At 37.8% G+C, this 27,965-nt stretch overlaps 1 protein-coding gene across 1 annotated transcript; it reads left to right on the top strand.

Annotated features, from left to right (window-relative positions):
- The first annotated feature begins 1,333 nt into the window (after positions 1–1,333).
- SLC13A1 (solute carrier family 13 member 1) lies at positions 1,334–27,697 on the top strand. Its single transcript, XM_059847205.1, has 15 exons — positions 1,334–1,433; positions 3,223–3,351; positions 4,100–4,236; positions 8,127–8,314; positions 8,920–8,977; positions 9,067–9,133; positions 9,631–9,791; positions 11,398–11,517; positions 12,716–12,814; positions 12,904–13,005; positions 18,763–18,866; positions 19,735–19,844; positions 20,516–20,677; positions 22,876–23,013; positions 23,115–27,697. Exons 1-15 carry the CDS (start codon positions 1,335–1,337, stop codon positions 23,259–23,261), a joined length of 1,821 nt encoding a protein of 606 aa, XP_059703188.1. The 5' UTR covers position 1,334; the 3' UTR covers positions 23,262–27,697.
- The last annotated feature ends 268 nt before the right edge of the window (positions 27,698–27,965 follow it).

Here is a 27,965-nt window from a genome sequence, read left to right as displayed (position 1 = left end):
TCCTTACATCATCTTCCCATGAAGTCTCAGTCTCATCTCCCTAGGTTGTGTCAAAGATGTTTTCCCAATTCCCCAGTAGCAAGGCTGTTATTTCATTTTACTTTTTTCCGGTTTATTTCCCACCTTTGGGTTTTCAGTCAATTGCTTTCTGACAGTTAGATATGAGATACTGCTTTCCCATGGCCAAAGACCTACCTTCCTGAAACCAGAAGTGTGTACTCAACACTGACAACCTAATCCCTTGCTTTTCCTGCACCTTGACACATGAGATTCTTATAATCAAAAGGTTATATGGATAGCAAAACCACCTTTATTGGTGGTTCTGATGGCAGCTCAACTCTTCATCTGTCTCCCCTTCTGATTTTCTGCTTCATGAAAGATTCCGAGCACAAAACAATATGTTCTTCCTCCTTTTAATCTTCACCCATAGATAGTGTACAAGCTTCTTTCCTCTTTTTTCCTGTTCTTTATGTGATGCTGTTTTGTTGTATTACAAAGACAGTGCCAAGAGTTCTTTTTATTGAAAAAGGGGAAAATTCAGGCAAAAGGATTTCTTTATTTTTGACTTTTATCTCAAAAAAGTCTCCTGCTCTTAGACTTCCTCAAAACTTTATATTATGTACATAAAAAAGAATTTATCCTTTTTCTGCATGAGACGAGAAAATGAGCTATTCCCCGCCTGGCAAGACAGAAAAAAGACCTTGTTTTTCTCATATACTTTAGATTCTAGACAGATAAAAGCAACAGAAAGGCTGAGGCTGGAAGAAACTTCTGCAAGTTATCTAGTCCAACCTTTTACTCAAAGCAGAACAAAGTTCAGGGCAGGTTGCTCAGGATCTCATCCTATGAAGTTTTGAATATCTCCACGGATGGAGAAGACCATGAAGAATTTTCAATTCTGTTCAATAAAATTATCTTGTTCATGATTGCACATAAATGCCCCTGCTGGTTTTTATGTAGCCTATATTTTATGTATAAGTTTTGACTTCCTGCGGAAGTCAGCAGTGCCTGGGAGAGCACCAGAACTTTTTATTTTTCTGACTGTCTAGAACCTGTTGTAATTACATAAACTTGTTATGAGGAAGAGCAGGGAGAGAAAGTCCCGAGAGGGCTGACATCTAGCCTTGGTTTAAGGTGGACACTTATCTTATCAACCTACTGTTAATAAACTCACTAAAACAGTAAAGACCCGGATTTAATTTTAACTAGCTTTACTGGCCTGCTTTAGCAATGGCTAAAGGTGATAGCTTGGAAAAATATTAATCAGAGTCAGCTATTTAAAGTCAGACATGTTTTTTGGCAGTTTCTTCAGGAAAGTTCAACAGCCATCAACCATGAAGATTCTTAGCTACCTCCTGGTTTACCGAAGGTTCCTGCTCATTGTCCTCACCCCACTGCTTTTACTTCCACTTCCACTTATCATCAAAACCAAAGTAAGTGACCTGCTTGGAGAGATAATTCTTTTGCACCTCTACGTAAAGATTGAGATTCCCAGGCCTTTTCAGATTAACAGAATCACAAATAGTTTGAGTTGGAAGGGACCCTGAATGAACAATGATATTTGCATTGTGGTTATTTTTCTGTCAACTCAGTGTATTTTCACAGAAATGTAGAGAAGACAGCTTCAACATAAAATTCTGTACTGGATGCATGAAGCTCAGAATCACATATTTGTTTTCTAACACCTGGACTACAGTGAAAATATTGTTATCATTATTATTTTTTGGACTCTTTTAAACAGCTCTGTATGATTGACAATGGAGATGAATTGTCAGGAAAAGAGCTGCAATTACTTTTTGTTTAATAAAGGATTTTAATTTCATCACATTTTGTGTTGTCTGATAGGAAATGACTGAATTCAGTGATCTGACAAATTCCCTCTGGTTCCTAAATATAGCAAAACCTATAGTTTAGAATTAATTTAGAAATAAATTCTGGCATTCACTAACTCTTGCAACAACTCCAAGCTGATGAAACAGCTATCTAATAATGTCATTAGTGACTCTATTTGGTACAGCTCTGATGCCAGCAGATTGAAATGTAATTCTGTGATGCATTATCATGTGTGTGTTATGCATACCATCTATGAAAATACATGAAAATTTGTTTCAGAAGTCTTTGCATCATGGTTAGATGGTGGTTACAGAGCAATGTGCTTCACACTCTCACATCACAGTTCCAATATTTTAGTTTGCTTTCTGAGAGGGAACTCATGGGAAATTCTTTATGTGGTAGGACTTAAGTGAGATGAAGATTTGCCAGGTGAATGGATATTTTCAAAGTGTTTCATACAAAATACAAAATGAATGATAGCCACAGCTGACTGACTTAGGTTTAATATTGATGTTTTCCAGTCAAAGGTTCCAAGGGCTACATCATTAAGCTACTCCTTTCCCAGTACAAAACATCTCTGCTGTTGTTGAGTGATTTCATACCCTAACCAGGGGCACTAAGAGTTCCAAACCATTTTCCTTAAGAGCAGAAATATAAATTAAAAATTAAGCAAAAGAGATTTCTAATACTCTGGAAGCAACTAGATTTAATTCACTTCATTATATTTGTCCGGGGCTGCATTTTACAGACAGTATTGAAAATTATTCTCCTGGGAGGAAAAAAAAGATTAAAAAAGGAAAAGAAAAAAACTGCTGATTTTAAGGAGTTGAAGCAAAAGATATGATAAAATTACAAGCCTGAAATACAATAACTATGTTTTTTGACAGTATTGCATGATACCTTTTTTTGTTAGATGATATCCTTGCCTTATTGCTACTGATGACAAAACTTTAGGAGAGAAAAACTTTGACCAATTATTGACTGCGAGTACTCCTGTAGTCTTAAAGGTTTGCTTACAGAGGCAAAATGCTTTTGATTCATAGGAATTCATGGCCTGAGAATGCTCCAGAATGACCTAGAAGGTGATTAATTGTCCTTGAAGGAATAGGCAGCTGACTTTTTTCCCACTGTTCCTGAGTGATAGAATTGAAATAATTTTACTATCTCTTAGTAAAAAAATCTCCACTCCTATTTTATCAACTGTGTTTCATATCTCAGCAGGATTGTCAATAGCACACAATAACTACCCTAAATGCAAGTCCTTTGACTCATACTTTTTCCAGCTGTGGGGAATCTCTCCACTGATGGAGCTGTACTTTTTGAATTGTGATTTTTTTTTTCCCCCTGGATGATCAGCTCGTGTTGTTATTGGTGCCTTTTGTATTCTAGGAAGCAGAATGTGCATACACGTTGTTTGTAGTTGCCATCTTTTGGCTCACAGAAGCTCTGCCACTGGCTGTTTCAGCATTGCTCCCTGCCTTTATGTTCCCGTTGTTTGGTATAATGGGATCCAAGCAGGTAACCTTTCTTTTTCTCTGTTTTATACTCTGCATATCAAAACTTCAAAGAATGAAACACGTAATGGTGAAACCTGTCAGGCAAATGCATGGATTTGCTGAGTGCCAATCACAATAGTTCTGCCTCAAGACTTGCTTACAAGCTTTGTCTTCAGGACTTGTGCACATTTTTTAATAATTTCTTTATTAATTTCTTCTGGATAGTGGCTCAGTGTTTTGATGCCAGTTGATGGGAAAATACTAAGTAGTTATGAAATATCCTTAATATTACAGAGGCAAAATGCCACAATAATTACACCACATGCAAACTGCTGATTATACACCTTCGTGCCAAAGAGATGAAATCACAGCTAATCCTAATCTAAGTCTATGCTTAAAATTGTTATTTTACCTGTTGGATAGATAAAAAAGTCTCAAAAACAACATTTAATTGCTGATTTAGTATGCATGTGAGATGTGACTGACAATTTTGGATTGTTCTATCCGAAGCTTTTTTTTTTTTTTTTTTTTGTAACCATATGTACTTTTGTGCATTTATCCTTGAATCATTTGGTTAAATGTATTTAATAGTTCCAATGACCTAATTTTAAGAAAAAAGAGTATCTTTATTTATTTCATAATATAATCTTGCTGATTTTTTTCATTAAATTGGTATTACCAAAGGCTTAAAGAAATTCATGATTTAATTTTTAAAAATGGGTTAATATTCCTTTTCTGGTTTTGGGGTTTTTTTTTAAATTTTGTTTCAGGTAGCATCTGCTTATTTTAAAGACTTTCATCTGCTGCTGATTGGAGTAATTTGTTTGGCAACATCAATAGAAAAATGGAATCTTCACAAAAGAGTGGCTTTAAAAATGGTGATGCTGGTGGGTGTCAACCCTGCATGGTATGTGCTAAACAGTGTCTTGAAGGATAATAATACTTGTGGAAAGCTCTGTATTCCAGAAATAATTGCCTACTCCTTTTTCTACAGTAGAAATCCAGCCTTTCTTTTTTACTCAAAGCAGATATTTAAATTGATATGAATGGTTTGTAGGTGACACTTTAATATTTTGCTGAAATGCTAATTGAAAGTTTCCTGCAGGGCTTCTATTCCTAATAAGGATCCTTCTGAACAAAAAGTATGATTAGATTGTAAATATATAGGGGTCCCATTTCTTGCTGGTTGTTGGAATATTACCACCCAACGCCAACAACATAAAATTTGTTCTATGCAGGTTTTTTTTAATTTTATTTCAATAGAGTTTTAAAAATTTTGGACAGTCCCAAAAATACAAAAATAGTTCAAATACACAGTGAAGGGGGGGAAAAAATCATACAACTAAGCAGGTGGTAGGGAAGGAAAAACACATTAACATAATGTCTTTACTTAAGGTGTCTTCCTTTGTCTACATATGAAAAAACCCCAAAAACCAAAGGATAGGTACTTCCTCAGCTGGATGAGGTGATAAGGTAAAAGAAATCACACTCTCTGCTTACTCACTATCAACATATATTTTCAGAAGTGAAAAATCTTGCTTTGCTTGCTTTACAAACTTGCAGAAGGGGTTTAGGCTGACAGAGGCATCTGTCAACATTCAGGTAAGGCTGCTCATAAGATCTAGGGAGCAAATTTAGCTTCCCAGAATACATCATGCTCGTGACACCTTGCCAGGAAGCAGAAAAGAGGCAAATGATCAGAAAACCAGAAACACCAGGCCTACAAATTAAGATGCCTCTTAAGTGATTTAAATAACGACACTTCATAAGAATGCTGGAATATTTCTATTCATCAGTAATTTGACTGACCTAATTTTAAATATGAAAAATATATTTGATTTACTTCTACCTCTTTTGATAGCTGGTAGCTTTCTGTTTGGAAAAAAATTCTCCTTACATTCTTGTTCCACTGCCTTCCATTATCTTAAGCTGTATTCTTGTGCTATGCAGGTTTAGTTATTTTGACTTCTCATTTGAACACTCCTAAATTCTCATCTTTTTGCTGAAATGTTGAAAGGGAGAACACAAGTGGATGGTGTGCTGTGCTAAGCTGAACGTTGCTAGAGAACTTGCTGTGAACAGTCAAACCTGAAGGCAACATCTGAGGATACCTAAAGAAACTCCAGAGTTGTAACCCTGAGGAAGCATCCTTCTTATCTATCACATTTCCTGGTCATGACAAAGGGATGATAAGAGTATGATGAAATGATCTGTGAAGGATGAAATGATCTGTGAAGGTAGATCTGTGATCTACCCACCTCTCAGCATCTGCTGCTCACTAGCTGTGCCCACGGCAGGCACGGTGCTGCTCTGTGTGCACTCCCTCCTCAGCTGCTCAGGCAGCCTGTGCACGCTGCAGCCTCGTCCAGCCAAGGCAGAGATATCACTGCACGAGGCCGCTGCATTGCAGGTCATAAAGGGTGCAGCAGTGAAAGTAAAATAGCAAGAGACTTCTGGATTTTCCATTATGTATTCTTCTGGAGAAAGTGGTGTGTAAAAGAAATATGTGGCCAGCAGGATCGGGAGAGGGATGGTCTCCCAGTACTCGATGCCAGTGGGGCTGTAGCTCAAATCCTGTGCTCAGTTCTGGACCCTTCACTACAAGAAAGACATTGAGGTGCTGGTGCAAGTTCAGACAAGGACAATGAAGCTGGTGAAGGGTCTGAAGCACAAGTCTTATGAGGAGCAGCTGAGGGAGCTGGAGTTGTTTAGTCTGGAGAAAAAGCTTCTCAGACCTTATCACTGTCTACAACTCCCTTGAAAGGAGGCTATAGCCAAGGGAAGGTCCACCTCTTCTCCCAGGTGAAAAGGACAAGAGGAAATAGCTTCAAGTTGGGCCAGAGAAGGATTAGATTGGATAATAGGAAATATTCCTTCAGTGAATGGTTTGTCAGGCATTGGAACTGGATGGCAAGGGAAGTGACTGAGTCATCATCCGTGGAGGCATTTGAAGATGTGAAGATGTGGCACTTCAGAACATCGTTTAATGGTGGACTTGGCAGTGTTATGTTCATGGTTGGGCTTGATGATCATAATGGGTTTTCACAGCCCAGATTTTTTTGTGATCCTGTAAAAGCTTTCTGTCATTTGAGCTATGCAGTAAAGTGTGCAGACTGGCAGAGAAAGGTGAATATGTCTGTACAACCTGCAAGGGTAATAGAATACTGATTTTTTGCACTACAAAAGCAAAGAGAGACTTTGTAGTTGGATATAATGAAATAATTATCCAAGATTTTCAGCATAATATTTTTTAACAATGCCACAGAGTAAATAATACAGAAAAACTGTGCCTGAACAGAATAGGTTGTATTTTATTATTTTGCACTAATTTTTAGAGTCCCTCAGTAGAGTCCATCACATTGTATGGAATGGTCACCTGACCATCCACTATACCTGACCATGAATCCATCTCATGCTGAAAATTTGTGATGAATAGTTTTGGAATACATTAGCGAATGTCCTAATTTGCTTTTATTTTTAAATCCTCTTGCAAGTTCTACTAAAAATGGCATTTTTCATTTAAATGGAAAATGCATGTTCAGTGCGCTCATTCTGTCCCGTATTTTCTGCATCAGAAACAATTCCTCCTCAACTTCTGTCTGTGGACCTAATACAAAACTGCCTGAATTAATGGGTTTTACACTACTGATGACAATTTGTGTTGAATCAGGTCTGTGACTTGCTGGTCTACAGATCATTTCATCACTGCAGTTAAAAGTGCACTGGGAAGACAAGATTCCCCTACTGAGAAAAAATCCACTTTGAAATGTTGCCATTAGCTGAAATGAAAGGCTATTAAGAGACATTTTGATGGTATTTTTGCATCATCAAATAATGTTTACATGATTTTTATATAATATCTATATTGGCTTCATGTACCAAGTAAAACTGACTTTTTTGTGAAGCTTCTGATCAAGGCTGTACCAAGAATTTTACAAATTGCACAGAAGTCTTCTGATGGAAAGGTGCAACACCACCATCCCTCCACTAAGTTATCTTGCTGTGATGATGTATGGCAGGTGTTTAATGCCAGTGATAGCACCTTGGAGCAGGGATTTAAGAGGACTGTTCACATTTCCAGCTCCAAGAAATGCATTAAAAAAAACATTGTGACTTCCAACTTCAAATCCAACTTCACCAGATATGACATGGAATGTTTGATTTTTTTTCAGTCATTGATGCAATTCAGTGTATCGTATTACTATTTGTAGTAAACTTACAAAAAATTGAGCCAAGACCAGATTAAGAAGTTGTAATGACCCTTCTCTTTCCCATTTAATATCAAAGATGACATTTATTGAAGCCCAAATAATGCTCATACTTGGTGCTCTGAATAAGAACTAAGTATTGTACCTCTTTCTGAATTTTTAATATTTCTTCCTGTAACAACTAAACTGGTATATCAGAGAACTTAACTGTCTAAGTGAGAACTCCAGGGTTTTGACCTAGACTGTACAATATGAGATTAATAGCATCAACAGCGTAGCCATTTTAGCTCTCATTTGAATTTGTTACATGTATGGTGCTCTTTCTTTAAAGATAGTTCAAATACAGTATAGCTCTGTAAATAAATATTATTGCTTCTGCTTCACTTTAAAACATATTTGGACCTCTAAAATATGATAATTTCAGTGTCTTAGATCAAGAAAATTTTAATTCAAAAATGTTCTCAGAATTACAAGCTTAAAATTTTCAGTGTTTCAACTTTTCTGTTGACAAAGTTCTCATTTATATTAAATAGACTTGATGATAGGAGGTGTTACTGTAGCAGTCACAGACTCTTCTCTCCTATTCCAGGCTTATTCTGGGTTTCATGGTTAGCTGTGCTTTCTTGTCAATGTGGCTCAGCAACACCTCTGCTGCTGCCATGGTGATGCCAATCGTAGAAGCTGTAGCTCAGCAGATCATCAGAGCTGAAGCAGAAGCTGATGAGCTGGAGATGTCCTGCTCTAATGGCTCCATCAACCCAGGCCTGGAGCTGGACGGTAGGCATGCTGCAGTTCTGGCTTTGCCACCCTCACTGGGCAGGAAGGAACACAGCAAGTACAGTCAAATGCCAGAGAAGCACTGGCATCATCTCGTGCTTCACTGTGAGACGTCTCTTGGATCACTGTGTGTGAGCTCTCTCATGATCACAAAGATTCATTAAAACTGAGCAGGTGCAGAAGGTGGCAGCTGGATGAGAGGAGGGGAGATGGGAAGGGGCTGGCATATCAGCCTCTCTTATCAGCTTTATAAGATGGTTGGAAGGAAATATGACTCCAGGCTACAGATACGCTAAGGCTTAAATGTTAGCACAGGAAAAGAGTTCTTTAAGCTATAGGGTAATGTTGGAAGAACAACTGAATCTAAACGGATTACCTTCACAGTTAGATTGTAAATTAGAAATATTTCTCCTCATGAAAAGATTCAGATTCTGAGAAGCAGGAGTCATGAAGGAGTAGGGCACAAATCAACTGTTTCTGAGATTGATGCCTGCAAATGTATTGCTGGGATGATGTGAAGTAAGTGCATGGGATGAGATGTTGATGGAGCCTTTCCAGTTTTACTCCCTTAAATGCTTTTCTGTCTTTGTATCACTGTCTTACAGAAAATATAGGAGAATATGAAAACCCAGATGGGAAAGAGAAAGAAAAACCAGTTAATGGGTAATTGTTATTAATTTAGTAAATTCTGTTCTAAGAATTCATATAAATAGAATATCTGTTTGCTACAATACATGCCTTTGTTTTTCCAGGTATAACAACAATGTGGGTAGTACTGTATGCACAGTTGAAAAGGAAAATGAAAAAGAAAATGCACAGGTACTTAACTCGTCTTTTTATTGTGCAGTGAAACTTAGTTTTAACCTAAATTGCACTTCTATGCCACACCTAAAATGACACAGGTTGCAATGAAGCTGGTTACATGTGAATAAGAAATATAGTCAGACACATGTACACACTTTGCTTGTATAGCTATTTCATTACTGGTTTTCTCCTCCCATTTTACACAAGTTAGAGCAACCTCATCAGAGTATAAACTCTATATCAGGTGTCATTACATCATTGTCTGTATCAATCTATACAGAGGCAGTTCTGTAAAGACTAAGATCAGGGAAGGGACTTCAGGATTTCACTCTGCCTCCTTTTCCCTTACATGAATAATTGCATTACCAGTGTAACTGTGAACCAAGCCACACTGCAGACAACTTTACTGCCAGTAAATTGTCTGGTTCTTCTGAGATCTCCTCAAATTCTATTTTTGTGCCTGATGATGAGCCCTTCTTATACATTAATTAGTGTATATATTTTCTGAGCAGAACCTACCACCTGCTGAAGCAGAGAGAAAAAGCAGAAAGGACAAATACAGTGGGATTTTCAAAGTGATGTGTTTATGTGTGGCTTATTCTGCTACCATTGGAGGACTGACCACAATTGCAGGAACTTCGACTAATCTGATTTTTGCTGAGCACTTCAATTCGTAAGAGACTATATTATATTATTTGTATTCTTCTTAGTCCAGAAGTTTAACTTTCTTTCTTGAGCTCTCACATGGCTCCCCTAAAACACATTAGAAACCTTGCCCTTTGATTTGATATTATTTGTTTTTATTGCTTTTCCTAATTTTCGTTTACTGAGATAAAATGAAATTGGATATTTGTATTTACCTTACACGGGGAAAGTCTGCAAGTGATCTGCCAAGACATGCAACAAGATAACCATTGTCTGGTTAAGTAGTACTTTACTATTTCGGTAGCTGCATGGAAAAAGATTTTTTTTCTTAGAAGGAAAGCAATACTTGGCATGAACAGAACAATTATTATCTAAAGATCTGTTATTAATTTTTAAGTACAGCAGGAAATAAGTTTAGTCTGCTTAGCAAAGAGCATCAGGAGACTTTCAAGAGGCTAAGCACTGTTGAAATGAGAATTCTGGGTCCATTAATCAACAAAAAAAGCAGATAATTTCAAGGCAGTCTGAAACTTTGCATTCAATGGAACAATGTTTTAAGATTTCCAAAGCGTTTTCTGATATTCATTTTCTTTCTTAAGTAGAACTGCTTTGAAAAGAAAATTGGCAAATTTCGTTCTAAACCCCTTGGAATCCAGTAGTTCTTGCTGATAATTTATTTTTCTTCTGCAAATGACCATTGTCAGTAGTAGTCCTACTCGAATTCTGAAATAAAACAGAATAAAGCAAAATCCTTTTTTGTCCACTGTTTTGTATTGCACATGACAAAATTGTTGAAGACTAGTTATTGATAGCATTTGTAGAGTTTGCCTGCAAAGAGTTTACTGTTATTGGTACTAAATCGCTGTAGAAAGAGGATTGTTAGAATCAATCACACGTGTATGTTTTCCAGAGGAAATAGGTCTAGAAAATAAATCAGTGTGTCCTGTCCATCCTTGCTTCAGGCAAGACCTGTAGTAGATAACAATCGCAGATAATCCAACCAGAACTATGCAATAGATTATTTTTAAAAAACATTTAAACTGACCATCCATTCCACCTGAGGAATATTTGCTCTGGAGATAAGGAATACCTAACTTCAATATTCAGATTAATAGAAAGACTTACACAAATATTCATCCCTGTACAAACTCAAACAGTACAAGTACAAAACTAAACAATAGAAGTTTCAGTGTTGCTTCCACTGCTGTCTTCTACATTCATTGGACCTTTTTCATTTGAATATATTTTCTTGTGCTAAATTCTCATCTCAAAAATTCCTTTCTTTCCAGTTCTGTTTCTTTATAGTCCTAACAGCCCTTAGGTTGTGCATGGCTCTCCCTCGCTTACTGAACTCACTTTGGACACACCTCAGTCAGTGTCAGCTCCCCAGACCTGTTGCTGATCCCTTGCCCAAATAACTGGCACAGCCGATTTCTGTAGTGGTCATGATGACCAAGAAGAGAGGATGGGAGGGTGAGGCAAGAGGATACCACAGGCCACCTTATGTTGAAGTCTGCTGCCAGCCAGAAATATTCTCCCACAGAAGCTCTTCCTGGTAATTCTCACAAGTCTTTATTCCTTTGCAAAGGTGAATTAAACTTTTTTTTTTTTTTTTTTTTTTTGCTTTCATCCAGACGCTACCCAGATTGCCAGTGCATCAATTTTGGATCCTGGTTTATCCTTTCCATTCCCATTGCAGTTACTATTCTGCTGCTCTCCTGGCTCTGGCTCCAGTGGCTTTTCCTTGGGTTTGAGTAAGTGAACTGTGTAATCAATAAAACTAAAGGTTATTGATTTGAAAGATTATTTGTACCAGGAATAAATATTGCATCTAAGTTTAATAGGCTCAGTAGGAAAAAAATGCAGCAACAGTGATTTTGTAACCTTGATTACCTTGATTAGTATGGCTCAATCTCCGGATGGACAAGAATTTTCTAAAATAAGATTTCCAGACTATTCAGCCCAGTGTGAAAAATCCATACCACAAATGGGTATACTCACTCCTTTATAATACACACACATCATCATTAATCGGTGCATGTGTGCAAAACAAAAGAATACTGACATCATATACATTATTTTTTACTGGAAGAGTTATAGGAATACATCCTTTATTGGAGTGAGGCATTGGTTTGAATACTTGAACAATGTCTGTTATAAACTGGATGACTGTATTTGTAAATGTGAGGTAAGAAACTTCTGCTTTTCCTAAATCTATATGTGGTTGTATGGTAGGGTTTCTGTTTCTCCACACAGCTTGGGCTTCTATGGTTTTGGAGAGGACAATACATCTTTTGGGATGATTCTTCAAAGCCTTTTTCTCCATGAGTTCACTAACATCTGGAGAGATAGGTGGGATACCAGTATGCCAAAATTACACGGCTACTTGTGGTGCAAGATTTGAAAAGTGAGACTAGTTTTAAGCAGACAGAATCATTCCATGCTCACCACTCTATATGTGAACATTTTTAGTTTAATTTTTCTTTATTGTTTTGATAATGTTCTTTTTAACATTGTATAAGAGACTTATCCAAGAATGAAAACCTGGCTTGTAGCAAATACCCTACAGATCAATACTCAAGCTGCTCGTGTGAGAAAATCTTTTTCATTCAAAAACAAAGTAAATCAAAGCCATAGATTTAAAGAGATTCTCATTAAAGAGAGCTATATATTTGATTATTTTAATTAGTTCACATGGTAAAAGTTTCATCCTTCCTGGCCAAATGAGTTGGTCAATAACAGGACGCATTTTGTTGCTGCCTCTGTCAGTTTCCCACTGGGCATTGTCAATGAATTCCAATATGCTTGGTGTGTGATAATGAAATGGAAGATATTGCATTGTAAAGTGACAAATATACATTTGTCAAGTGCTATTAGTAACTGGAAAGGTGGGACACTTTTTTCTGTATACACTAGTATCTCATCATTCAATATTGCTGCTTTACATTCCAGTTTAAAAAACATGTTCAAGTGTGGCAAGAAGAAAACAGCTAGAGAGGAAGCCTCATCACAGGTGATTCAGGAGGAGTACAAGAAACTTGGACCAATTAGGTATTTCAAACTATAAATCTGCAAACAAGAGCAGGTAAATCTAAATGTCAATTCAGGAAAATTTATAATTCATTCTACTTCTGCTATAGCTACCCAGAAACTGTTACACTTGTCCTGTTCATTCTAATGACCCTCCTGTGGTTCACCAGAGATCCTGGCTTCATCCCAGGGTGGTCTTCACTTTTCCCAAAGTAAGTGATCTCTTTTAATAAACCAAAAAGAACTGTACTGTGCCTTAACTATATATCTTCCTTTCTTACCAATTTTCAAAAGTTAAAATACTTTCAATATTTCAGAAATATACAAGGTCAAACTTGTTGCAAACCTTCGTAGTGTATACAGAAGATAAACTCCAGCAACTTCTCATATATATGTGAGCAATAGCTGAAATGTGTAAAACCTCTTATAAGATAAAGTGCCTCCTAAGAGGGATTATTACTAGATTTTTGGCTTAATATGGTGAGGGAGAATGCATAACAATTGATGCCAAAGTACCCCACTTCCTCATCAAGTGTGAAATTAAAGAATAAATCGGGTTAGGATTTTTCGATCTACTGCCCTTAGTAACAGCACACTTATATGCATACAGACCAACATCCCCTGCTTTGACAGCTGAAATTAATGATATAAATTACTGTCCATTCACACATAACTCCCTTAAAGTCATAGTTTATTTGAACACCATAAAGTCAAGAACTATGGTAGGGTATTTTTGCCTTCTGCTGCAAGTTTTCCAGGATCATCTGGATTTCTTTCCCTAAGTAATCAGTCAGTCTTACAGGGACTTATATTACTGTGATATCTCCTTTTCTCTTGCTGCAATTACTGTAATTTCAGTTCTGTTTTTCTGTGATAAAGTTTCAAGTTTTGCTCTCGAGTGGTGGGAGGTAGTTGCAGGATTGGTACAAGTGGGACTTAACGCTGTTTGGGTCCTTTTGGGTTTAGCATTTATTACTGGCTATCCCAAAGGCCAGTTCTAGACTAGAAGGATAATTTTCCACTTTTTTTTCCTGTGTGGTTGTGATAAATGACATGTGAACACACATACCTCATGCCTTCTCTCTTTAAGTATATTTCCACCACTTACACACCTTCCCAGTGCTCTTCCAGAAAGTCTGGGAGGGAGTGTCACAAGGAATAATTGTAGCACTTTAAAGATTTAAAGTGTAGCACAAATTTTTTTTGTGCAAAAAATACCATTAAAAAGTGTATTTAAAATAGTTTTAAAATTATTTACTTTAAATCATCAGGAAAAAATTGAAAAAGAACACTTGTTTTTCCCCTATAACAGCAGAGCTGATGATCACTGTCTCATATGAAACACTCTACTCTTGAAAGGGTTTTGGAGTGGTGACCTAATTAAACGATCAGCTAGCTAAGCAATCAGGCTGGGTTGGCTTCTCTTCCTGCTTCCTATTAACACCCAGTGCTCACCCAGAATTGTTTAAAGAGCTACACATTAAACTGAAATACAGGCACTGTAAAAATCCTTTCAAATACAGGACTTAGGGTTCAAATGACTTTTTTTTCACCCAGAGAGCTACATATTCCTATTTGAAGCTGGTTATCCTTGTCTGAGGATTTTGTTCATTGGTAAAGAAAAACAGAACATTCCCAAAAATAAACAGGGTTACAGGTTCTGCACAGGGATGTTACTTTGTGGATACTCTCTACTGTTGCCCTTGGAAGGAACTGCAAGCATGCGTCATAGCACATTAGACCAAATTATGTTGTAATTTGGTTGAGGTAACCTGAAGAGAAACAAAGCTTTCCTTATGTACTTTAAGAGGAAAGAAAGCATTTCTTACTATTCATACCCTGACTATTTCTAGATAGCTTTAATTTATCAATCAATTATATTAACAGGCACAAAACCAGTAAATTAGGTTAATACTTTCTGAGCAACAAAAACTTCTCAGGGAAAATAAAGGAGTGGGGCATAGGGTCAGCATTGGCACAGCTGTGGGCAAGTCATATTCTTTGAAGTAAAACCCAAACCAAACCAGAGCAACAACAAAGAAATCTGAGGGGAAAAACCTCAGATCTTAGGAACTCTGTTTCTGACACTGTGATGTCCAAGAGGCTTGTAGCAGTGCACTGAACTGCAGACTACATCTCTCACACACTTGTTCCTTAATGCCTCTGCATTTAAAATTGCTCAGTGTTTTGGACTTAAGTACAGAGATAGGGAAGTGCATAACTTCTTTAAGTTTGTGGTACAGGAAACACCTGTAAGGAAATATTCTCCACCCTTACAGAAATCTGATAGCACTTGCTTTCCACTGGGTTTTATCCCACAGTCTCAGGAAGGCCTAGGGGAAGTTCTGCCACCTCAAAAGAGCTTTTACCTTATGAAAAGCCACAATGTTGCTCCAAGACTAGTGAGTGTGTCCTGTTAGGTGGCAACTGCAGCACCTCCAGGGTCTTAAACCAGAAAGGGCTGTCTGATCCTTTATTCTAGCATGCTGAAAATCAAAAGAGTTACACTGTTCTGTATGTTAAGCCTAGTATGAATTTACTTTATCAGAACCTGAATTTCCAGAAAGAAACCAGGCTTGATGTTAGGGTGGCAAAGCCCAGGTTCCTCAAATTTCCTTGATAGTCATGTGTGTTGTCAAACTGAAAAAGACAAACATTGCTTTCTGTCAGAATATGCTTCCAGATATCTATTTTTGTCTTTCTCTGTTGGATTGAAAAACTCTTCGGTGCTTTAAAAGTATATGTATCTCATGATTATATCACCTTATAAGCTTTGCAAATCTTGACAAACTAAATTAAATGCTTAAATCTTTGTTTCAAACAAAACTTCCCATCACTGTCACCACCCATGTTCATGTTATCAGACCCTGTGTGTATCCTCCCATTACTGAGTACCCTTTTAATATGCAAACATTGATATTTTTGAAATCCCAGCAGAAATACCACTATTTATTTATGCTACCTTCATACTTCTTAAGAGCTACTTTTTGTACTGTCAGCAAGATTTTAATCCACATTTCTGCTGTAGAAGTATTGAGTAGAGCCCATTATTTCCAGCTTAATCAGATGCCTTTCAAAAATACATTACCTCTACCGGTTTATTTTTCTTAAGAAAAAAAATGTATATTTATTAAAGACTTATCATTCCTTTGCTGTCCTGCCCTGCACCCATTACCTCCTTCTGTGAGCAGGCGGCAGGATGTTTTAATAAATATTGTATAACACTACAGAGAGCAGCACAGGGTAAAAATGCCTGTTTCCTCCCCATCTGTTGACAGCACATGATCACACATCATTTCTGCTACAGCAGTTTCCTTCTATGTCCTGGTCTGATTCCAGGCTGTCTGGTATTAGCTTCAATTAGAGGAGTTCCAGGTTGGCCTTTGGCCTTTGGGTTTATGAGCCTCATAAGAAACAGAAAGTTCAACACTGAGCTGCAGCTGATTACAGCTGATGTAGGCAAGGTAGGCTTCCCTCACTGTTCCACAGATTATTGCCTGGATGTACTGTGGTTTTTTCCTTTGTTATTTATTGCTTTCTTTACTTCTAATACAAGACCACTGTGTCTTTTTGTCCACAGCCATCTTCTCTACAATGATCTCAGTTGGAGTCATTTTGAGATCTCTTGAATCAACAGGTTTTTTGCTTCCTCGTAGTACAATCAGCTTTGCAGTCTTATAAGCAGGTAGATGTTGTATATGCGGTTGTATTACAACTTGGATAAATAGGCTTTAAAAAATATTTATCTCAAAATTTGATAATGATTGAAAAGCTTCTGTTTGGAATGGCACCATGTGCATGTCCTCATAATAGTTTGGCTGGTGGTAGGATGTTGTGTGTGTCCCAGGCAGGTTTTTTGGGAATGGCGTTTTGCATCAGGAATACTGAGTTTGTGAGCAAAAAGTTGCACTCCCTAGTGCAACTAGAGTAAGTGCAAAGTCCTGCACCTGGGGAGGAACAATCCCTGCAGGAAGGGGTTGCAGGGTCACCTTGACAATGTTTCAAACTACATGAGAGAGAGCAAAGAGGAGAGAGTCACGCTCTTCTTAGTGGGGCTCAGTGACAGGATGAGAGACAATGGGCACAAAACTAAACTTACAGGTTGCCTCCTGAACATCAGGAGATGTTTTTTAGCTGTGATGGTGACCCAGAGAGGTTTTTGATTTTCCATCCTTGGAGATATTAAAAAACTGTCTGGACATAGTCCTGGGCGGCTGACTCTGAGTGACTCTGCCTGAGCAGAGGGGGTTGGACCAGACATCATCCTGAGGCCCCTTTCAAACTCAACCATTACATGAAAATGGAGCTGCCTAGAGGAAAGTGACAGCATGGATTGTTTCTGTATCTAGATCTCACCTTCCTTCAAAACTTCTAGCAAGCCTTAGAAGAATGTAGGATAGGATGCAAGAGGAAGAGATTTTATATCTCTAGACCTGGTGCATCTGGTCCTAGGCTAAAGATGATATACAGGCAGAACCTCCTGCCTTAAGAAACCAGAAAAATATAGTAACATTATTTTTCAAAATGTATTTTCTATGCAGGCAGAGACTAGGAAGCAGGAGACAGAAAATACTAGAGAATCACTTCAACTTCTAGGGCATTTTCATTTTGTGACAGTGTTAACTAAAATTATGTTGGTTGTGGTGTAAGTCAGGTATGCATCTTAAGGTTTTGCTTGAATTTCACCTAACAAAGCAAAGGATTAGATATTTGTAGCATATAACTGAGAGAATTGGTTTTTGCTTTCAGTGAGAAGCTCCGGTTCAGTACAAAACATTAAGCTGCTGGGAAGGTCTGATGGGAAGTTATTATTGGACCTACTGTAGCTGAATATTTAGAAAGCATATGGTCTGAGGCTGAGAGAACAAATATATTGGTGTGTTGGTTCAGAAAATCTTACAGAAGAGCTTGCAGAAAATAGAAAAAAATAACAAGCTTAAAAAAATGTTTGCTTAGCTTTCTTCAGTAAAATTTCTATTCATTTTAATGAACATCTTGACTGAAATAAGACAGACTGAGATATGTCATCAGCTACCATTGATTAACAGGCTTGGATGTGTTAAAATGGCCTTACAGCTCAGCTTGGCACCTTGCCTGATCTTGGGGCAACTCTTTACAAGTCAGAAGGACACTGAAGCAGTTTATGACACAGTAGTGCAAACAGTTCTTAGGTACTGGAAATGACCAAAACAAACATGACCCTTGTGACTGTGACCCTAGTAATAACAGCCATAGGAGGATGATAATAAAGTTCTGCTGCCTTTCCTCAGCTAGAAAATGCCCTTTGTGGGTATGCACTCTGTTCTTTAAGGCCTCTTAAACTGAATCTATTGCAGAGCATATTAATATTATTAAATTTATCATTAAACTGTGAAAACTAATTATCTAAGCATCAGCTACTCCTGAATATGCCCTCCACCAGCTTGTTTCTGTGTGGCAAAAAACCACATGCTTAATCAAGATCTTTATTTAAGAATTTGTAAGGCCTGCACCAAAAATTTCTCTAGATCTGAGGAGCTGACCTTGATTGTCTGCCAGGTACCCACCCAGTGGCTTTGTCACTGCCTCTCCTCAACAGGACAGGGGATAAAATACGGTCAAAAAGCTTTTGGGTCAGGATAAAGGCAGGGATAACTGATTGCTTATCAGTAACCATTATGGGCAGACTTGATATGGGAAAAATTAATTTAACTGCAAATGAAAAATAGAGCTGGATGGTGAGAAACAAAGACAAAAACTAAAGCACTTTCCCCTCATCCTCTTTTTTCCAGGCTCAACCTGACTCCATTCCTTATTCCTCTACCTCTTTCCACCACACCTATTGGTGCAAGGGATGAGGAATAGAGGGTTATGGTCAGTCCACAGCAGACTGTGGACTTTCTTGCTACTCTATCCTCTTCCTCTCCCCTTCCCTCCTTCTCCTAACTATATTTATTTATGTGGTTTTTTTCTTGTTGACTTCTCCATAGATATAAAAGCAATATTACGGATTCAACAGCTGCCTTAGTGATAGGCCTCCTGTTCTTTATTATTCCAGCAAAAACATTGCCTAGGACATCGAATGGAGAAAACAGTTGAGTATATTTTGATGTCAATTTTACTATAATAAGGTCTCTGAGACACTACTGTAAATGTAACTTATTGCTCTGGTTAAAGGAATGTTGGTAAATACTAATGCTGAAGTCTTACTAGAGGGTATAAAGCACTGGGGTGTAAAGCATCCCTGGCCTGGAATGAGTGCCAACAATTATACAACGTGAGCAGCAGGAGCTAGTGCTGTGCAGGAAGCTGCTACCTGCACCCATGGACACCAATGGAAACCACCTGCCCATCCACTGCAATGGGCTTTGAAAATGGGCTGCATGGAGCTGGGCTAGGCTTATGTTTTGAAAATGTTACTGCTTGATTAGGGTACCCTATAAAATCCAAAATTGTACATTAATTCATTTTCATTTAGTTTCTCCTCTTCAAAATTGATTTTTTGTTTAAAATACACCTCTGACTTATCCTCTTTATGCATTCAGCTGAAAACAATGGGATCTAGGAGTTCACAGAGAATGGAAGATCAGAACCTAAATGAGTCTAAGTGAAACAGCATTTGTTCAGCAATAGCACAGTTTTACTGAGTAAATGAAACTCATTGGTATCCTACAGCTGCCTTCCATATAGGGAAGGAGGGGAAAGGGGCCAGTGCTCCACTGGTGGAAACCATTACAGCTCTAATGTCTCCAAGCCATGACAGTTTTCCCCAGTTGAAGATCTGTCCCAGGAAGTGCAGGTTGTTTCTGTCAGAGACTTTACAATGATGAAATGAAGATCTTTTTGTCTTTGAATTTTTCCCAAATGCTTCCTCAGGGCATTTATTTCAAGAGTTTGTCACTATGTTTTTAAATGTTGGTTGAGGGGCTATATATATTTTTTTTTAATTTTTTTTTCTCTAGCTGTTTCTGGTTACATTCCACTGATTACTTGGAAGGAATTTCAGTCATGCATGCCCTGGGAAATAGCTATTCTTGTTGGTGGCGGGTTTGCGCTGGCAGACGGCTGCGAGGTAATGCAATTTATAGAAGATACTGAACAAATAACGTGACCCAATCAAGAGCAATTCAGACACGCAGGGAATTCACAGTTATTCTCTTGTTTTAGCAAGTTATTCTGTAGCAACATTGAACAGGATAAACGTGATGAATATTCAAGATGTTCAGAAAGCAGGTTTAGAGAAAAAGAAGTTTCCTATGTCTTCCAAGACCATGCACAGTGATGACTACTGTTTCTTATTTAATTTACATCTGATGGGGGCAGGGGTTGTGACAACACACTGTTTCCTAAGCCTTAATGTTACTGAGATAATTCCCATGTGGAGCCTGATGGCAACTCCAGTAAATCAAGCGGCTTTGGACCTAGACTGGTTATGAAGCCTAATATATTCTTATTACCATTTTCTGAATAAGACTTCTCTAACCATCTCTGAGATGCAAATACAATGCAAATGGAATACAGTTTGCATGGGCTCCTATAGGGCACCTTTGAATTAGAAAACTGGTCTTAAAAACATGTGGTAAAAATGTGGAAAATATTTCAGATTTTTCTCTTTTACCTAAATACTTCACTATTAGCAGATAAGTTCTGTTTATATACCATTTAAAAAATGTTCCTTTCTAAATGTTCCTTTCTGAAATGTTCCTTGCTAAACATAATCATGTTCTCATGTTCCTTATGCAGGTTTCAAAACTTTCTGAGTGGGTAGCAAGTAAATTGACCCCTCTAGGATCATTACCTTTGTGGCTGATTATCCTGATATCCTGCCTTATTGTCACTTCAGTAACAGAAGTAGCCAGCAATCCAGCTACCATTACAATCTTTTTGCCTATACTATCTCCTTTGGTGAGTATAACAAGCTTATTTTTAATCAGAATCTACTCTATCACCTATGAAGTAATGCAGCTGCTCAAAGAAGCAGTTTTAAAATTCTCAGTAAAATACTTCACGCAGGATTTTTGCTGTCCTGTATTGTGTATTGGATATTTGGTTGCTTTAGCTGTCTCTAACAAGAGATGTTGAAAAATTAGTAAAATTAGATAAAAGTTCATTTTATGATTTAAAACCAGATGGCAATCAAGCCACAGGCAGCTGCTCACTCACTCCCACACCAGAGGGGTCCTGGACAGAATTAGAAGGGGAAAAGCTAGAAAACTCATGGGTTCAAATGAAGACAAAAGCGAAAGCAAAAGCCCCATGTGTAAGCAAAGCAAAACAAGTAATTAATTCACTGCTTCCCCTGGGCAGGCTGCTGTTCAGCCATCTCCAGGAGAGCAGGGCCCCATCACTCATGACAGTTACTCGAGGTAAGAAATGCCACCACACCAAACTCCCCCTGCTTTATATACTGAGCATGATGCCATATGGTATGGAACCATACCATATGGTTCCATACCATATGGCAGCTGGGGTCAGCTGGGGTCAGCTGTCCTGACCATGTCTCCTGCCAATTCCGCCCACTCCATTCCATTCTCATCACTCTGGCAGTGACAAAAATAGGAAAGGCCTTTGCTCTGTGTAAGTACAGCTCATAAAACAACCTTATATTGTTGACACAAAACATACAAGCTACTGTAAAGAAAATTACCTCAGAAAACTCCAGGACAGTTCAACATGTGAAAATCGATGCTGTCATTACTATTTGTGAATATTTGAAGCTCTTAAAAGGACAATTCTCTTAGGGTTTCTTCCAGACTGCATCTTCAGCAAAAATGGTTAACACTCCAGGTTGTCACAAAGAGAGGGCTAATAGATGTGCTTTGTATGTAATTCACATTTCTTCTGTCCTTAGATCAATTATGTTCTTTCTTTTCATCATCTTTATCAAAACATCTGATTCTTTCTTCTTCAAAACTTGTCTTCTTGTCTGTAGCTTTTCCTTTTGGCCAGCCTTTTCTCTTTCTTTCAAAGAAATGTTACTCCTCTTTTCACAGAATTACAGAATCAATTAGGTTGAAAAAGATATGTGAGATCATCATGTCCAATCTTTGACTGATGACCACTTTGCCAAATAGCCATGACACTAAGTGTTACATCCAATTGTTTTTTGGACACTTCCACAGATGATGACTCCACCATCTCCTTGGGGAGTCTATTCCAACAATCCTTTCACTAAAGAAATTTTTACTCATGTCCAACCTGAACCTTCCTTGGGGCATTTTGAAGCCCATTTCCTCTTTTCTTATCACTGGTTGTCTGGGAGAAGAGACTGACACCCACCACCCTCCTTCCAGGGAGTTGTAGAGAGTGATAAGGTCTTTCCTGAGATGCCTTTCCCCAGGCTGACCACCCTCAGCCCCTTCAGCTGCTCTTTATAAGGATTTGTGCTCCCAACCCTTCCCCAGCTCCATTGCCTTCCTCTGGACATGCTCCAGCCCCTCAATGTCTTTCTTGTAGTGAGAGGTCCAGAGCTGGACAAAGCACTCCAAGTGTGACCACAACAGTGCTGAGTACAGGGGGACCAACACTGCCTGGTCCTGCTGGCCACCCTATTGCAGATACAGGCCAGGATGGCAATGGTCTTCTTGGCCACCGGGGCACACACTGGATCATGTTCAGGTGCCATCAACCAACACAGCCAGGTCCTTTTCCACCAGGCATCTTTGCTGCCTGTATGCCCCCAGCCTGTGGTGCTGCCTGCAATTGTGACCCTAGGGCAGGACCTAGAATTTAGTCTTGTTAAACCTTATTAATCCAGCCTGTGCAGATCCCTCTGCAGAGCCTTCCTACTCTCCAGCAGATCAACACCTTCCAGTGTAGTGTCATTCACAACTTTACTGAGAGTACACACAATCCCTTCATCCAGATCATCAGTAATGTATAATATACAAATTCAGCTATATCATCTTTCTTGCAGTGTTTTTGCTATTCGTGCCTGTGCAACATTCTTAATAAATGATTTACCAAAAAAGGTGTTTTCTCATTGTTTAAACAGTCAGTTCCATTCATATTTCACTTGTGTTACTATAGGAAGATTTGTATTTCTGTATTTAATTTGGCAAATGCATCCCTTGACAGCTGTACTCTCTTTCGTTTTTTGGTAGGCTGAAGCCATTCATGTGAACCCACTTTTCATTTTGATACCTGCTACCTTGTGTACTTCCTTTGCATTCCTGCTTCCTGTAGCAAACCCAGCCAATGCCATTGTGTTTTCATATGGTCATTTAACTATTATGGACATGGTGAGTTTTAAGAAAAAGTCCTTAAAGGGGATTTTTGGCATTTAAAAATTTTTCTTTATTGTCTTAATGCATATTTCTGCTTTCTTTTTCCTTTCCTTTAGGTGAAAGCTGGCTTGGGCATTAACATCATTGGAGTTGCTGTAGTTATGCTTGGGATTCTGACATGGATAGTGCCTATATTTGATCTCTATACTTACCCAAGTTGGGCATCCAATATCCCATCTACAAATGGCACTGGGCTGCTGTAAAAAAAGAAAAATTTTCCTTTTATTTTCTCACATGTGGTGAGTCACTTAAAATGCTTTCAGACACCACAATGATAAGGATCTACGTTACTATAAATGCTGTATTTCACAGTCCTAGAGACTGATGATCCAGTATGAGAGTCTAATCAGGAAGAGTGCTAGACTTTCTAAAGATCATAGTTAGATCAGGTTTCTAATCTAGTTCAGCTAGTCTGAATTTTTATATCTTCATGTTATGAAGGAAAAAAAAAAAGTGCATAGCCATTACCACGGGCAATTTGCCCCCATTCTCAGGGTAGCAGAATAATGAAATTTAGATTTTATTATTTCAAATAAAAATCCTTGTTATTACTTTTTTGGGGGTTGTCAGAGAGCATGTTGTTTTTCTGTTTTCTAGATTCAAGCTCCGTTTGAAACAGTGTTGATCACAAACAAAACATCAGGACGGGGAATGTCTTGAACCCATAGTTTACAGAGCAGTCAAAAATGCACAAAAAATGGAGGAGAGGGGCATGACCACTTACACAGCACTTTATCTATTAAGCACCTTGTAACCTGGAAGGAGAATTCATACTTAAGCATATGTTTATGCTATGTCCTCCCAGAACCTCACCAAAATATGTTGTTGCTCTTGTAAAAGAAAAAATATATATTTCTCTGGATAGATATATATTGATTTATCTGAATTGATCTGTACACATTATCATCACACCTCTCTGCCAAAAGTAGATATATCTCCTTGAGGAATGAAACCATAGGAAAGTGCTGAAGATTTAACAGTCAATCTGTCAACCAAGAGAATCTTCACCAGAAGGTTCATGATATCTGCAGGACAGGTGGCAGTTTAAGGTTACTTAGACCATGTTAATATTGTAATGTTCTAAACAAAATAGTGTAATGTGGTCAGAATGTAAGTTGGAGTTCAAAAATATCCACAAATAATGATGTTCTGTTTGGTTGTTACACATTTTTCACTGTAAAGATTATAGCTTTACTTGTTGTGAAGAGCTGTGATAATTTGTAAAGAGCATGTAGTCTGAACATAGTCTGAATGAAAGCTGCATGTATTTAGGTTGGATCGTGCCTTGGGACATCCATATGATAGTTGTAAACATCATTCTGTCTTTTAAAGATAGTGTCCATTTTTCCTAACAACAACAACCAAAAAACGCTGTTGGTTTTTGATTAATGGTTTACATTTGTTTTTGGTACTGCATATTTAGAGATGTCAGTCATGACTTCTGTAATGCCAGAATGCAGAGTATAATGTTGTATATGTAGCTTGTTACCTGTAGTTATTAGTTGCAGGTTCAGCTGCAGCAAATTATAAAAGAAGCACTTTTTATTAATGATTTTGTGTAAGTATTGGTACATGACACCATGCTTTTTAAGTCTAATTGAGGCTGCTATCACAATTTTTTTATACAGTGGCAAAATAGGGCTATGACCATCACTGGGGCAATCAGGAGCTGCCACTATACAAATAATGTTTAGTGATCCCCTGTAGTAATGATTTTCATTACAGACATAGAACACTTGGCTAAATGAAGTCAGGTACCTGAGGGAAATGCTGATACAAGAAACTAATCCAAGATGCAAATCCTGGACTATATCATATGGTATTTTCCCATAAGCATGTAAAACAGGAGCTTGTGGCTTGTTCAGCTCTCCTGAAGGCATGGAGAGGAAGACCAGCAAAGAGTGCTCTGACTTACTTTAAGGTATCACTTTCCAATTTTGTCCGTAATTTCCCAATTATTCAAGAGCAGTGGAAAGAGTGAATCACAGCATTTCAAGTGGAAGGGATCTCAGAAGCATCCAGTCTTGCTCAAAGCAAGGTTATTACTCTGTTCAGACGAGGCTGCTCAGGGATTAGTCTAGTCATCTTGAAATTCTCCAGCATGAAACCCAAGATGCACAATTTCCCTGACTAACGTTCTCAGTGCTTTACTGGCCTTGTGATGAAATACTTTACCCTTAAACAAATGAGCAAACAAATGAATTTCAGGTTAACTGACTCATTATTCTCCCTTTTGTTTGGGATAGAGTATTTTCTGTTTTTAAAACTGGTGTTTATTTACTTTTTAATGAACCATGAAAAGGGGAAGACAGTCCTCTTTGTGGCCTTATGTTCACCACTCCCATTGGATATGGTATTTTTAATCTCCACAGGTCTGACCTGCAAAGCCTCACAATCATGTGGCAACTGCTGTTAACCAAAGGAAATCTGTTAATGCTTCTGAGCTGCCCCTGACTTTTACCAAATTTCCCAAAACACAGTTGGCTATAATTGGTTATAACCTTAGCCTTGAAAATGACAATGAGGTCTACAGGTCCATGAATGCACTTCTCCTTTAAATTAGGCTTTGACACCAGTATTCTCGCTTCAAGTTTTACATCTTCATGGAAAAAATAACCATTTTTGCATCAGTTAAGAGAACTCTTGAGAAGATGTCAACCATAACAAGTGATACAGTTTTCAGTAAAGCTGAAGCTGTTTGTGCCGGTCCCTTTTCAGCTGTTCATTTTCTTTATTTTCTGGCTTATTCATAAAATCAGTGTGACAACAAAGGCCTGTCATGTCTGAACCATCATAATTCAGACCACAGAATTTCCCAAAATTATTTTTTCAGGGAAGAAATTATAGTTAAGGATCTTAGTAAACAAGCAAAAATAGTAAAATTGTTTCATGAAGGATGCATTTTTAAAACTGTTTTCACTAAAATAGGTGCATGCAGTGGATAATATGCAAAGAGACAAGGGAGAGATTTGTAAAGCTGGTCATCTCTTGGACCTCATGTTTTTGTAATTTGTTGAAATGAAACACAGAATTATATATAAACTGACTTTCAGCAACCAGCATCTTAATTGTGTCATAATGTGCTAAGTTAATGACAAAAGTAAATGATTAAGCATGTTGGTTTTGGAGACTTTATCTTGCAAGTAAGGCAGTTATGAACAATCAGGTTGGTAGTACTGGCAAAGTAGGTTCTCAGCAGGATTATTAACTTGTTTTGCCAGAAGTTTAGAGAATGGGTCAGACTCAACATTTGAGATTATTTGTTATTATTACTAACTTATTTTTAAAGCTTTTAGGAATGTTTTAAGTAAAAAATTAACAACCTGCAGTGCAGGGATTAATATTGATATTATATTCCAAACCTGAAAGCATTGAAATGGCAGAAAAAGAAATTCAGAGTGTGGTGATCTGGGTACCCAAGGAGTGGATTTAGCTTGGACTGCAGGCACAGATCACTATGCTGATCACCAGCAGAAACACACATTTCATATGTTGCTATCATATTCCTTGCTTTGACCAGAATTTGTATTAGGACAAATGGTGCGAATCCACCTATAATTATTTTAAAAGTTGATTAATACATGATGACATTAACTATTTGTAAATTGCTTTGTTCATAATTTCCATATAAAAGGTGGTTTTGTTTTTTTTAATCAGATGAGTCTAATTAGCTAACTGTAATAGTACACAAGTAATATTTATGACTTACTATTTATTTGTGATCCCATTCCTGATGAATTAGAAGGAGCTTGTGCTATGTACTTCACTGGGGATATGTGCCCGGTCTTTGTTCTCCTTTTCTATGGTTATGCTCTATTTAGTGTATTTTCACTTTATTTTGGAAGATGTGCATTAACATTAGCAGAAACCACAAACCATGTGTACCCTGGAAGTACCTTCTTGACTTTTCTATTTTACACTCAGGCAATCAGATCAATCTTGCAGCATAAATCTCTTTATGTACTTTTAAAATGAAATGACTGTGTTTGTTTACTGCTAGGGTCTAGCTTGTTTAAAATCATCCAGCCTATAGCTCAAGGGCTCACTGAAGAGCTGTGCAGCACAGCAGGTCAGGAAGAGTGTAGCAAAAAAAACCCCTGGATTTTAATAACTCTTTGATTAGGTGTGGATACTAAATGACCTTGCAACAACAACAAAAACCAGTAACAACAACAAAAATACTCTTGCATGTTCTGTGCAGCTGCTGGCAGGACTGGAAGGCTTCTAGTGAGCCCTTAGATGTCCAGAAGTTTAGTCCAGCCCTCTCTCCTGCCCTGCCCTTGGCAGCCCACAGCAGGATGCCACTTTCTCTGATGGTGGCACCCTGCTGCCCCAGAGCACCTGAGTACATCCCTCTGTGGTCAGGCCTGAACATATATCAGATCACTTTGTAGCTGTTAGTCAGAAATTATAACTTCAGTTATCAGCTTAGTTCTTTGTCTCTGCAAACTTCATTTGATGGTTTATGGTTTTAACAATCACTTGAACTGAGTTCTTGTCAGTGCTATTCCCTAATACTTTTGCCTTTTGTGTTTGGAAGTTCATGTATTTTACCTGCACAATGTTCAATTTCTGCACAATTTTCCTTTATAATACAAATCTACTACTTTTAAAATAAATATTTTTTGAATGCTGTATAGTCCAACATGTTTATCACTAACAAGAGCTGAAGTTGAGATCTGCAAAGAAGAGCTATTTGTCAATAAAAGTGCCTAGGATTTCTTAAACCTTTTTTATTGTTATAGCCCAACTCTTCATACACATGGCAGAGGAAAATACTTGCTGAGAATAATTTAAATTTGCTGGATATTGAAAAATTCCACTTTAAAAATAATTTTTAAAATAGATCTTTCAGCTTTGAAAAGCAGTTGTAAAAAAATCTGCTCTCTGTCATGTTCCTCTACAAG

This window comes from Haemorhous mexicanus, chromosome 5 (genome assembly GCF_027477595.1).
Source record: "Haemorhous mexicanus isolate bHaeMex1 chromosome 5, bHaeMex1.pri, whole genome shotgun sequence".
Lineage (NCBI taxonomy): Eukaryota > Metazoa > Chordata > Aves > Passeriformes > Fringillidae > Haemorhous > Haemorhous mexicanus.
This window is presented reverse-complemented; position numbering and strand designations above follow the sequence as displayed.

Coding starts and splice junctions, on each gene's coding strand:
- SLC13A1 (XM_059847205.1), top strand. CDS start 1,335: ATGAAGATTCTTAGCTACCTCCTGGTTTACCGAAGGTTCCTGCTCATT. Junction 11,518..12,715: donor TGGCTTTTCCTTGGGTTTGA/GTAAGTGAACTG, acceptor TTTACATTCCAG/TTTAAAAAACATGTTCAAGT. Junction 23,014..23,114: donor ATTTAACTATTATGGACATG/GTGAGTTTTAAG, acceptor CCTTTCCTTTAG/GTGAAAGCTGGCTTGGGCAT.